The following is a 14249-nucleotide window of genomic DNA, read 5'->3' as shown; positions in this document are numbered from 1 at the left end:
GCTGGAACAAAGAGAAGCTCGCTTTTCTTCCCCGGCGATCTACAGACCACACCTGGGTCACTGCAGCGCCTTCATCCGAAGGTCCCAAAGCCATCAGCCCGCTATACAAACTTGAGTACCTTGTATCTTTATTTATCGTTGTGCCTTTTCTTTAAATTCTGTAAAATTAATAATTATACCTCATTTATCTATTTGTTTCGAGTCAGCTCATCCGAGATTGTTATAAATTCCAAATCTATACACTACATTGTGGTTGGTTAATATTAAAAACTATTCTGTGTCGATATTAAAATTATTATGATTGAATTGGCACCTCATTATTAGGCGTCTACGATTATATTACAGATATTCACATGCAACCTAATGGTGAAACTCATTGTTAATTAATGGACGGTTGTGTGTTTGAGAATAAATTCCCCTGTTTATATCGCCTAGGTGGCAATGGTCATCGGTAGGCAGCCGTTACCGTCTTTCCGGGGATTCTTAGCACCCTCTGCCTTCCCTTGCTGATTGCTGCCATGATCAGTGTCAGGTTGGCCTCCAAAGAATAAGTTCTGAGATTTTTATTTTTGTTCCATGGGGGTATTTGGACATAACACCATAAGAGAAACGAATGGGTTAGGAAGCAGACAGGAGTACGCGATGTAATAAACGTTGCCAAACAGCTGAAATGGAGATGGGCGGGGCACATTGCTCACCGAAAAGACGGCCACTAGACAAGTGCCGTCATCCAGTGGTACCCATGGGGCACGAAACGGACACAGGGTCGCCCTAAAAGCCGCTGGATCAACGAACTGGTTAAGTTCGGCGGAAATACGTGGCAGCGAACGACACAGGACCGAGAGAGTTGGAGAAAGCTCGGGGAGACCTTCATCCAGCGGTGGATTGACCCCGGCTGATGATGATATTAACTAGGATTAAGTGTAGTAATATTATGTTTATAACTTTCATTCTAGTGTTATGCCCTCTTCACGATATATGTCATATTATTGATTCTGTCATTTCAATTATTAGAATATCCCGCTTTGTTCAGCGAAACCCTGCCATCCGTTGGAAATCTCACCGACGCTTCACCATAGTGCTCACTCGAGACGCATTTCTGATGCAGCGGAAAGAATTACGTGGTTTAATAATTAAATTTGAAATTTTTCTTCTGTTTCCGTTTATTTTTCCATGCTACCCGTATAATTTAGTTGTAATATATAAAAAAAATCATATTGTATAACCCTGTGAGGGACTGCGTCGTTTTCTTCGTACTTCCTTCATAACCGCCTTGTAATTAATTAATTGTATAGCCTCGTGATAAGTTCCCCTGTGTACGATAGCGTCTAAAATATAGGAATATATTGGTCTCTTCTTGGCCCAGGTTGATTTAGTAACCAATACAACCCCATACGTCCTGTACCCGACCTTCCAATCCTCAATTTTAAATTAATATAATTTTATTTATAAATACCACTGCCATCTGTTGTTCAATTGCGCAACATAACGCCTTTTAATACAAAAAAAAAGTCCTCTCATAATACCAAAAGACTTCACTGTCTGTGGTAAAGGGCATACTTGAGGATTGGTAAGAAGTTTCGAGTAGTTAAGACTATAAAGGTTCAACCAGTGGTTGTCATACTGGGCACCTTTTGCCCCGTAGCCCCAAGCGGAGCTCGGTATAATCTTACAGGACTAAATTATGTCACCATTTTTTTTTAGAATAATCATTAGGAAATATATACTCCATATGACTATGCCCTAAATGAATGTATTCGTATCAATTTGATTTATGTTATACCTGATTTATTACTTTTAAATCTCAAATTTTCACCTTGTTTTTGCAATAAATGCTTATCGTGACGAACAAACCGAGCGTTTGATTTCACTCCACCTTCTTCACAGTATATAGTGTATAAAGGTTGAGAAACACTCACTTAGTCTTGACACGTTCTGGTGAAAAATCTAATAAATGCAAAGTATGCGGGTCTGCAAAACATTAAATTTCTCCTATTTTCAGTGGTCTGCAGATGTAAAAAGGTTGAGAAACACTCACACCTAGTAGTCTTAAAAAGACATAAAATGACATATTCTGGTGAAAAACCTAATAAATGCAAAAGTATGCGGGTCCGCAAAACGTCGCTCCTATTTTCAGTGGTCTGCAAGTGTAAAAAGGTTGAGAAATACTCACACCTAGTAGTCTTAAAAAGACATAAAATGACATATTCTGGCGAAAAACCTAATAAACGCAAGGTGACACATTCTTGTAAAAAACTTAACAAATGCAAGATATGCCCACATAGATGCTCGCGAACTAATCATCTTAGAATACACGAAAGGAGTCATGTTGGTGGATAACTTTGTGAATCCACCGTAGCAACCACCAAATATCCACTTCTCATCTATCTTCTTGACGACTCTCCATCTACACCTTCTGGTCATCCCCATCACAGCGGTCTCGTCCCTCAACGAGACCCGCCAAAGAAGCGGATAATTTTATTATTCATTCCATGTAGCAAATCATTTTGAAATTGAAAAAATGTTGGACTTGTACTATCTTATCTGTTCTTCAAGCTTACTGGATTCTGCTGACGTTAGTACCATTCATGGTGTATACGGCGGAGCTACTGGAGTATGGTGATCTGGGAAGAGGTATTCTTGTAGCCGTACCGTGTCCATATGCTCCGACTAAGGAGCGGACATGGATTAAATTAGAGAAATTGCATAAAAATAAATCAATGCAATTGATGAAAAACAAAGCTTCATATAAAATGAAGTTCCGTTCAGTTTTTGGGCTCAAATGTAATGTGTTATGTAACCCATTACAACAAGAATGCTGGAGTTGTTATATAGCTTTGAAGTAGGAATCCGTTAAATCCTGAACACCTCAATGATTATTGTCATGAAAACAATGATGAATCCGGTAATTGGTAGGCCTCGCTCGTGGAGTAGGTTGGTGCATGCACCAGACGGTTTGCTTCTAGAAGCTCTCTCTTTCTTCGTTTATTTTAATGAGTTTTCATGTTGAGATACAATCCATCCTGGCCGATAAACCTGAGTTCAGCCGTGAAGTATTTCGTGAAAGCATCGTGCTCATCTTCCAGAGTGATTATTTCTTGAGTGGCATCCGCTTTCGAGTAGTCTACCCTGCCGCTATCGGATTCATGGTGTATTTCCTGAACTGAAAAATAAAAAAAGTTAAATGACTGACTATAAAGGTATTGCTATAATCGGGACAATGGTAGATAATTTTTTAAGCGAAAACTAATCAAAATGGCAGTATATCAGTGGCGAAGGGTGGAGGTAGGCTGTTAAGATCCGACATAATATAGTCTACAATAAACTCTGTCAGTCATAAGTATTTGTAATCATTGAACAAAGTCTCCAATTTACAGATGGTGTTGGTTATTTATTTTTAAATTCAATTAAACTCTACGAAAATCAAACTGTAATAGATTGTAGTAAAAAAATAATCGTTTATAAAATATCTAAAATTATGCCATTCAACTATACCTACATAACGTTGGATTTTTATAGATAGAATATTTTTTTCTACTATGGTTTGGTTAGGCAGGGGTTGATGAGTTTTTAAAAACTAACCAACAACGTGATGTGTATGTATTCGTAATTCAACAAAAACAATAATATGATTGAAAAAGTGTGCTCTATTTTGTCGAACCGCCCATAACATACCAAAACTATTATGGTTTGGTTTAGGCATGGTTTGATTGATTTTTAAAAAATAACTAACACCATCTGTAAACTGTAGTCTTTAGTTGAATAAAAACAAATAAGAATGACAGCCAACGTCTAATATGCCATATTTATGTTGGAACAACCTGATTATATTTCCATATTAATCGCTGCTGATGGAAGGAAACTTAGAGCTGTTACGTCGGGTAGAAGAGAGCTGCGGATATGGCCTTATAAGTAATAGTCATAGGTACACACAGATAGCGAAAAATACGAAAACACATCTTACATCTATATTATGGAACGATTGAATATTAATTAGGTACCATAAACACAGTGCTTGTGCAAATATTAGCGTTCTCATAGTTTTTCTACATGAAGTGACAAATCATGTAGCTGGAGTGTAAAGCAAAGCAAGTCAATCGATGTCTTAGAAATATTGTGGGGTTGGCGCTGAATACTTTGTATTTCTTGGGCAAAGTACAAGACGATCTTGTCAATCATTCAGATACTCCAGATAAAGGAACGTCAACTGACAATGACGATATACGTGTGCAGATTTTTTCTTTGAATTATTAATAACCATGTCCTTGCTTTTTCGTACAAGGTGGTTGTTAGTAATTTTGAAAAATCACAAACACCCAGGCTTTGAGAAAAACACATAAGTAAATGTTTTTGTCATGACCGGGAATCAAACCCAGAACTCTCAGGTGGAAGGCCAGCGCCTTACCCACTGCACTACGAGAGCCGCCGTGGTGTGCAGATTACTATATTATGTTGCACTAATACTAGTCGGTGGAATTCTGGATGAAGTTGGTTCCTTGCAGAAAGCCGAGTGCCTCGAAGAATGGCCTCTTCGTCAAATACACACCTTCGCCAAACTGCCTGCGCATTGTCTTACTCAGCTCACTGGTGAACTGACACCTCAGGTTGTGTAGTTTTCTTAAGACTTCATCGGCCAACGTGGAGAAATGCTCGCTTATCAGTTTGAGGGTAGGTATTCCTTTTACATGTACGGTTTTTGTATTCTGCGCAGTTGGCGTCCCATAGCTTGGGATGGCCACGATAAATGTCGTTATATTGCGTATTATATATTTGAACAATCACCTGTAAGACCCGACGAGACAAGCTGAAGTCTGAACAATGTATATTACTTGCAGACACGACGCCGGACACGGGGCGCAAAACACGTGGCACAGGCTGGGGGCGCAAGCTCGGGCAGGGCACGTGGCCCCGACTGGTTTTTCCTTCCCCTTTTGCTGGCTCCAGAGGGATGTATGTAATGTAAACTACGCTATGACATGCAATAATGTCGGCACGGTTATTCAATGAAAAATGCACGAACACAAACAATACGGCTGACACGGCGGTATGTATTGGTCAAAGGTCAATGATGGAAACAAACAATATGACTGGCACGGCGCAGTGTTGCCATATTTTCAAAGTGGAATTATAGTACAGAACCTCCAAAATTATAGTATTTCGGCATAAATATAGTACGCTTTGAATGACGAATACTTTTCTGTATTTTCGAAAAATTATGCGTAAGTAATTGAGGTCTCGTTTTTTTAGACAAAACGTTTAAACGTAAGGTGATTATTAACGTCTCGTTTTTTTAGACAACAATTCAGTTGTAAGGTAATTAATAACGTCTCATTTTTTTAGACAAATATTAAAATGTTGGGTAGGTAGTTCACGTCACGTTTTTTTAGGAAATAATTCAAACGGAAAGTGATTAACAGCTCGTTTTTTTTAGAGAAAAATTCAAGAGGTATTTTAGTTCTCCCGAACAGCTTTAGCCATAGACTATATGGATACATATAGACGTCACCCGTTGCATTGCTGAAATGAAGCTGCGTGCCTTAATGCGTTTGGTTTGTGGGCGAGCGAACGCATTCGATATGAGAAATGAGTCAATTATTAAGGACTCCGACCGAATAGGTCAATTACGGATAGTGATTTGTTCGGACAGATTAGGTCAATTGTGTCTTTTGTTGTTGTAATAAAATGTATAGTACTTGCCTGTCAACGTGTCCTACCCACCCACGTTTCTTCCTATACTGCGCGCGCACTCTCGCAAATCTCGTTCGCCTCGAACGACATATTATTCAGTTCGCCTGGCAGCATGTTCTTCGCACCCACGTTTCTTCCTATACTGCGCGTGCACTCTCGCGAATCTCGTTCGCCTCGAACGACATAAGCGCCAGGTGACACGGGACCGATTTTTTCGCTGGCTATAGATTAGTTTAAAAAGATACGTTCGTTCGAGAACGACGCATGTCTAATTCGTCTACATAATGTTCGAGACCATGACCATTTCGCTAGTGCTCGCCCAAAGTGCTCGCACTAGACGCTCAGAATTAAAATATAATTTTCTATTTTTTTACGTTATATATTATTTTTAAGCGATCAAAATGCAACCATTAGGTAAAGATATTAAAATACCTATACAACAATATACAAATAAATTATCACGAACATGTATCAACTTTACTTACCTATGAAACGTAACACCATCTGCTTGCTTATCAGTACGGCTACCATATTTTAATACAACACACAGAACCATCTTTCCTACTTAATTAACTAAAAATATTTTACCACTGACTTTATGTTTAACACAAAAAATAGCAATTTTAGCAACACGAGCTCGCAGGTTATCGACGTTACGTGAAGCGATTCACCACGATTTGCCGGCGATACTTTTGGAAACTAACTCACACATAATGTAGACCTTTTATCTTACTCTAGCGCGTGTCGCAGAGATTATAAGGGTGCCGAATACTTTTTCACTCGCACTTATGCATTGTTTTTGTTCAGGCCTTGGCTTTAGCGCTATTTTTTTTATCTATTGCCAACTTTTTCCAAATTTTCAAAATTATAGTACAAATACTATAATTATAGTACGGTTGGCAGCACAGGTACGGCGCATATGGCATTGGCAAGGCTGGAGGCAGTGTTGCCGTCTTTTCAAAGTGGAATTATAGTACAGAGCCTCCAAAATTATAGTATTTGGGGGAAAAATAGAGTACGCGTTGTCATTCTGTTGAAAATGTATAGGTTACAAAAAACCTATACATTTTTAACAGATGATAACGCGTACTATATTTCATTCCCAAATACTATAATTTTCGAGGCTCTGTACTATAATTCCACTTTCAAAATATGGCAACACTGAATGCTGGGATGATTTTTATTTACTGACAAGCTGCTAATTATAATGTTGACGGCTGAAAGCTAGTTATTTTTCAAAGGGATTGGTCTTCCAATCTCTTTGTTATTTTTCAATACATTTAATGACAACTCAAAAAACCTTGTTCTGTGTAAATCGCATTTGAAGTTTTACGTACATGAAATGTTTCCTTTGAATACATTATTTTTTTGTAGAAAGCAGTTTTAAATAATTATTGCCTTAATATTATAATTTATTAAGGTTTAATTTTTTAATAATTGATAGTAGAAATAATAGATATTAACTAAAAACCAAAGCCTATTTGACTTCATCACCAGCGAACACAAATAAATCCGCTAAATCCTTAGTTCTTCAAGAAACAAGTCAAATGTTTCCTTATAGAAATATGTTTGCTTGCACAAACTTGTTTGAATGCTACTGTAGTACTGTATAATATGGAAACATTAAAATAAGTGCGCCAACTGAATCTGACATTTACCGCGGTTTGTTGCGTGCGATTTGTGCTGTTATTTCGATTTCGATCTTAAAATAATATAAAATAGGTACCGAAAATGAGTGGAAGAGCAAACCGTATCATGGAATAGGCATTAAGTGAATCCCGGAAGATGAATAATTCTGAGGTATCTGGTGAGTTAAACTGATATTACTAGAGTTTTTCCAACCTCAATAAGTTAACCTCAAAATGTAAATTTGACATTGATTGTCATCGTGTGGCTTCATTCTCTATCTTTATTTCGTTTTTATTAAATACTACCGTGTTAGCGTTGTCAATAATAATGTTTAAGTGTAGATTATTATTAGGTGAAAGCCGCGTTGACACGGTCCAAGTACGATCCAAGTGCACTTGGACCGAGTGCCATCCAAGTGTACTCGTATGAGACATCTTCATACTAATTATTCCTATCCAAGCTACTTGGACCGCGTCCTACTCATCCAACTTAGCTTGGATAGGAATAATTAGTATGAAGCTGTCACTTGGATGGCACTCGATCCAAGTGTACTTGGATCGTACTTGGACCGTGTCAACGCGGATTAAAGAAGAATTTTACCTACTTAATTAAGCATCTGATGGTCTTTATACCTACCATCTTATTAGGTACTCATGTTATTGTATCTATCTGTTTGTAGAGCAAGATTTATTAACGGCCCACCACATGCTCAGCGTACGTCAAAATGGAGCTTTTATGCTATTTTCAAAGCATGATCCTGGACATTCCTTCAACGTTGTAGATAATCTATTCACATAATTTTAAAGCCTTATTATCCTTTATATTTATTTTAAACATTTGATGACTGCATAAAGTACTTTTATTACATAAAATAGTATTCTTTTGGTGTTAAGATTTTTTATATTTATTAATTTTTAAAAGCATTGACGTACGCTGAGCATGTCCCCCCTTAATTATTACAGAAGATTTTTTGACACCAGAAGAGTTAGTGACTATTGCGAGTAATGGTGAGACAAGTTGCCTTGTCATTTCAAGCACAGTTCAAGAAATAATCAGCTATCATGGACCTCACTGTAAGTAACGACATTATAGACAATTCGTATTGGAATGTAATACAGTTTTGGCTTATATATTGGTATTAAAGGATACAATGTTTGATTAACATTTCAGATGCACCTATAATTGACGGTGGCCAACTACTTCTACCAGAAGAAGGACTCACTGACTGTTATACGCATCCTGGTAAGCTATTTATCAAAATCCCTGTATTATCAATTTCTTTCTTAGCTGTTCTTTGTTGGATATGTTTAATCATTTGATTTTATATTAATTTTACAGAATCTCCATTAACAGGAGATCAAATTGAAGTCACAGAGGAGATATTGATGATTCCCGGTATAGATCTCAATATAATATCTCAAGATACCAGATATAATATATCAAATACAGATGATTGTCATGATAATTTTATTGGTGAGTTACATCATGTATGTATTTCCTATAACTATCGTCTACCTATATCTTTTTATTTAATGGACTAATACCATTGGGTATAGACTATAGATACATCTAGACGCCACCCGTTGCATTGCTAAATGAAGCCGCGTGCAGTGCGTTTGGTTTGTGGGCGAGCGAACGCATTCGTACACAAATGTTTGAGACCATAGACCATTTCGCTAGTGCTCGCACTAGACGCTCAGAATTAAAATATAATTTTCTATTTTTTTTTACGTTATATAGTATTTTTAAGCGGTCAAAATGCAACCATTAGGTAAAGATATCCATAATTTAAGTTATTTTAAAGAAACACTAGATCACTGATATTAAAATATATAATAAATATACAAATAAATTATCACGAACATGGCGAATCAGCTTACCTATGAAACGTAATACCATCTTCTTGCTTATCAGTACGGCTACCATATTTTAATAAAACACACAGAACCATCTTTTCTACTTAATTAACTAAAAATATGTACCACTGACTTTATGTTTAACACAAAAAAATAGCAATTTTAGCAACATGGTTATCGACGCTTAGTTATGCAATAAGCTAAAATTTGCCGGCTACACCGTAGCAAACCATCTCCCAGATCTGTAAACCTTTATCTTACTCTAGTGCGTGTCGCAGAGATTATAAGGGTACCGAATACTTTCTCACTCGCACTTATGCATCGTTTTTGTTAATGCCTTGACTAATACTTTTAATATACTTTCAGTACTACCAACGACTTTTGAAGAACAAGCTGTATGCGACAATGTCACAATAGAAGAAATAATTGAAGAAGACAATGTGCAAAAGAAGAGAACACGTAAGCGTATGCGCAATGAAGATAATTGGGCGAAAAATATTTACAAGAAGGAATATAATGCTGGAATGGAATATATTAGAGCTTCAGGGACTGTTGGCAATTGAGATCCCCGGGGTTCCAGCGGCTAGCTCGGATGTCCATCGAACCCCGGATTCACAAAAAAAGAAATTCAAACGGTTGGAGTGTAAATAAAACACAGTCCTTCGTGCTCGTAACGTGATATTGTTTATATTTTACATTTTCTTAATTTTTAGTTTTACAAATTATATTTGGGATTTTTACAGTTGTAGTCGTCAGGTCCGTACCTATCGGAAAGGGGACGCTTACTAACATCCTTTTTTCTTTCTTTTTAAATTCCTCGTACCGACGCCATCCAGCAAAAAAAGGACTCTCGTGATTGGCCAAATTTTATCGCGTGATCTTTGATTCGGCGAATCACGAGCCTGACCCTGGCGCCGGCGCGCGAGGATTTCACGCACAATGCGCGGCAAAATTTATTATATTTAAATCCTTATATTTAGTCTTAAAATTATCTCTTTCATCCATCATCATTTTTACTTTTTAAATTAAAAGAAATACTTACGTGGTTGAGCAAGGAATCAGATTAGATGTTTTATGAAGCCGTTTCTAGAGGTCAGGGTTACGTTTCGACTTAAGCTACTAAATGATTATTTTACACCGGGAGAAGCCCGCCTGTAACAGGGGTGTATCACAATGCTAAAAAAGTTCAAGTCCCATGTGTATCATGTCGTTTTAAATGCATGGAAAATATCAACGAAGAACAAAGAGTAAGTATTTTTAAAAGTTTTTGGAGTATTGGCAATGTCACTGGGCGCCGTGAGTTTGTTCTGCGGCAAATGTCGAAAACAATGCCCCAGTGTAGATATCCAACTCATGAGTCGAATCGTACTGAAAATAACTCGTATAATTTCCAAGTGGAACAGGAAACTATACGGGTGTGCAGAAAATTTTTTACCAGTACTTTAAATATAAGTGAAAAATTCATTTTCACCACAACAAAAAAACAGACGTCCGAAAGTTTTCTAAAACCTGAGGAAAAGGGGACGTATATAACCAAATACCGCAGTCTATGAAAGACGATATTAGATTCATTTGTGCGGGTCGAGTCTCACTACTGCAGGAAACACACACAAAAAGAATACATAGATGGCGCCAGTGGCGCACCCAGGGGGGGGGGGGGACACCCCCCAAAAATGAAAATTATCAGAATGATTTTAAACATTGAAATTGAAAGCCAATAAACTATACCTTTGGGCTTATATAAATATAATAAAAACACGCCAAAAAAATGATTTGTAATAATTCTCTAGCACCCTTTTTAGAAAAATTTCTTAGATTTTAATTTCTAACACAAAAATTTCGAAACACTGATGTCAGGTTTTTTTTAGAAACCCAATCCCTAATGGAACTGTCAAAAAATTCTCGGCGTCCACCCGAATTCCGGAGTGGTGTAGGTTATGGCTGGGGAGGGCTACAGGGCTCTAGCCTGGGGGCCCGGCGTGTCAGGTTGACTAGATAAGTGATATAAACGCACATCATAAATTAGCTTTAATAGTAAAAAAAGTCGCCTGCGGCGCTATTATACTTCATGGCCATGAACATTTTCAATTACCTATATAATTGTGCAATATATTTTTTGATTATTATGTGTCGATACTTGACAGCTCCATTATTAAAGTAGATGTATTAAAAATCGCTAATGATTCACAGAACCCTTAATTTGAACTAAAACACAATTTGAAAAACGTTAATGTAGTGTTTCACACTGCCTTTAATCTTAGCGGTAGGTAGGGGGCCCGCCAAATATCTTAGCCTGAGGGCCCGTTTCAGGATGTAGGGACCATGGTGCAGGTACACCGAGTGCAATAGATAAAAGACCGATAAACGAGAAATTAGGATGTGAAGAAGAAAAAGAGCCTATAGGACTAATTTACATTCTCCTCCTTGGGCCCCCCCCAATTTTAAATCCTGGGTGCGCCACTGGATGGCGCTCTCAATATTTCAATAATGCATAAACTGTATGTGGATATCTGCACGTCGGAGAGCAAGCCAGCCGCCAAATTCAGTATGTATAGAAGACTCTTCAACACAAAATTTAACATTTAATTTTTTAAGCCGAAAAAGGATGCCTGCACACAGGGGCGGCTCTGCCTTAGGGGTTCGTAGGGACCATCCCCACATACCTATCGTGTCAAAAATACAAGTACTTATGATATTTGTGTTATTGGAAATAGTATTCATTACGTTCATTCATTCATTCACCGCATCTGGTGCGTTGCCCATCAAGTGGTCATTAGATATAATTAGCATGTTATTTAAATGTGTTAATTAACAGGTCCGCAGCGAATGGGTTTTAAGAAAGCTAGTAAGGTCAATTTCTCGATTGCCGTCATCACTCTGTCCAATCCCTTTGCCGCGGTACAAATCTCGTTCAACACGGGACTCGAATGCATTGTCCTTAGTAAACGCATACTGGGGATGCATTAAAATCACCCCGACGTAAGTTAATTACATTTCGAAATATTGATATATATTCTGATAATATAAAATTACCCTCAATCACCATTAATAAAAATCATATTAATATTACTAGCTTGGGATGTAATGTATAATATTATGATAAAGTATGTACCTAGGTATATTTAATAATTAATGGATAAAGTAAACCCCACCACCTAAAAATTCGTTGAGCCGCCACTGCCTGCACACTTTGCACATCATGCAAGATGATGTCGCAAGATGAGCAGGCTGCTAAAATGGTATCGTTACAACAGCATGATGCTGAAAAGAGGATGTGTCGACTGGAAAAAGAGCGAGATACAGTGTTAACTGCGACGTCGCCAGTCATTGAAATGAGTTGTTTTGACTTACAGGCAGTTCTTTCGACACCAACAGGTAACGTATCAGAGTTATATTATAAACGTAAGCTATCGTTATATTATTTCACCGTTTTTAATGTAATTAAAAAAATAGGGTTCTGCTATTATACATGGCATGAAGGAATAGCCAATAGAGGGGCTATCGACATCTTTTTCTTTTTTTCTTCTTTTGACCATGTCCGATCCTAATAGCATCATATGGGCCTCCACAGAGTGGAGGTTTGTATTAACAGATTTTGTTTTTTTTACGAGAAATGGATGTCAGCCACTTGCTCAACCTATTAGGTCTATACTCTGACAGACACAAATTGAAAAACAATATGTGTACTTGCCAGACCCAGGATTCGAACCTGGGACCCACGGCGTTATAGTCCAACGCTTAAACCGCGCGGCCACCAAGGGGGGTATCGACATCTGTAGCTGCATTTATATTAAAAAAAATATTGTATGGGTAAAAAGACAGTTATATTGTTATATAGCGACAATTGCGTGGCGCAGAACAAAAACAAATATTTAATGTCGATACTTATATTGTTTAGAGACATTAAATATTGAAGAATTTGTACATAAATATTTTATAGTTGGTCATGGCCAAAATGAAAATGATCGTGTCCATGAGTGTATTGAACGGAAGAAAACACGCATCCTGAAAACAAAAGACAATGTCATCGCTGTTCCTTGTCAGTGGACTGCTATTATGCAATCTGCCAAAAAAACTGGGCCGGCATACACTGTCAAGGACATTGAAATTAAAAAGCTGTGCGCGGAGACAGGAAAAAACTTTTCTATGAACACAGAAAATGAAAAGGTTGTATAGAATGACGTCAAAATGGTGAAGCTACTGAAGACCACGCCATACATCATTCACCATAAAAATAGTTATGGTGATGGGGAGTTTTAAAATATTAATGTTTGTCGTCTAATGAGAGGAACCCCCCAAGTTCCAGTTCATTCTAAGGCATATAATTCATGCCATAAAATATCGGCAGCAAAAAAGAAAGATTTAATATCATTATGTAATAGCAACATTATCCCTAGAGTCCATTGGGATTTTTACAAAAATCTTGAGGCAGATTAAGGCCCTCCTCCCACGGCGCAACTGAAATCTGACAGAACTGGTTTGTGAAGGATCTCATAAACTGGCCAATGTGATGCTTCGCACACGGCGCTACTGAAACTCAGTTGAAATAATAATCACATAACCTTAAACTGTCAAACTGGACTATCTATCAGCTGTGTTGTACAAAACACGCGCGCTTATTAGGTTATTTTAATTTAAGTTAATATTTAACAAACAATGTCTTCGAGCGGGTCAAGCGACGAGGAGACTTTGGTTTTGTATCAATACAACAGATACAGGAGTCAAAATAAAAGAAGATATTGGATTCATCCTTATATAGAAAGGAACATAAACTGCAGACTATTTGTTGCTGCAAAGGAACTGCAAGAAACCGATTCCAAATTTCTGGCTTTCTATAGAATGTCCAAGAAAAGCTACCTCGAGCTTGTTAGGATCATCACTCCTGCTATTCAAAAAGAAAATACAAACATGCTCGCTTCGCTCATCTTCTACTTTTGAGTTTTGACGTCTCTGGTTGTTTCGGTTTTTACGATATGACGCTAGCGGCTTTACGAAGTGCTACCAATTTTGGTAAGAAAATATGATTTTTCACCGAAATCTAATGATGTTGGTACCACTGTTTTACGGTGACTGGAA

General features: G+C 37.5%; 1 protein-coding gene across 1 annotated transcript; it reads left to right on the top strand.

Annotated features, from left to right (window-relative positions):
• The first annotated feature begins 7416 nt into the window (after positions 1-7416).
• On the top strand, positions 7417-9736 carry LOC147076918 (uncharacterized). Its single transcript, XM_085940942.1, has 5 exons — positions 7417-7495; positions 8280-8390; positions 8488-8559; positions 8656-8790; positions 9540-9736. The coding sequence occupies exons 1-5, from the start codon at positions 7474-7476 to the stop codon at positions 9734-9736; spliced, it is 537 nt and encodes a 178-aa protein (XP_085797068.1). The 5' UTR covers positions 7417-7473.
• Positions 9737-14249: the final 4513 nt, after the last annotated feature.

The sequence above is a fragment of the Rhyacophila brunnea genome, unplaced genomic scaffold, assembly GCF_057557595.1.
Source record: "Rhyacophila brunnea isolate RB1 unplaced genomic scaffold, BYU_Rbru_1.0 scaffold_13, whole genome shotgun sequence".
Classification (NCBI taxonomy): domain Eukaryota; kingdom Metazoa; phylum Arthropoda; class Insecta; order Trichoptera; family Rhyacophilidae; genus Rhyacophila; species Rhyacophila brunnea.
The sequence above is the reverse complement of the archived record's forward strand: the minus strand, read 5'-3'. Positions and strand labels throughout refer to the sequence as shown.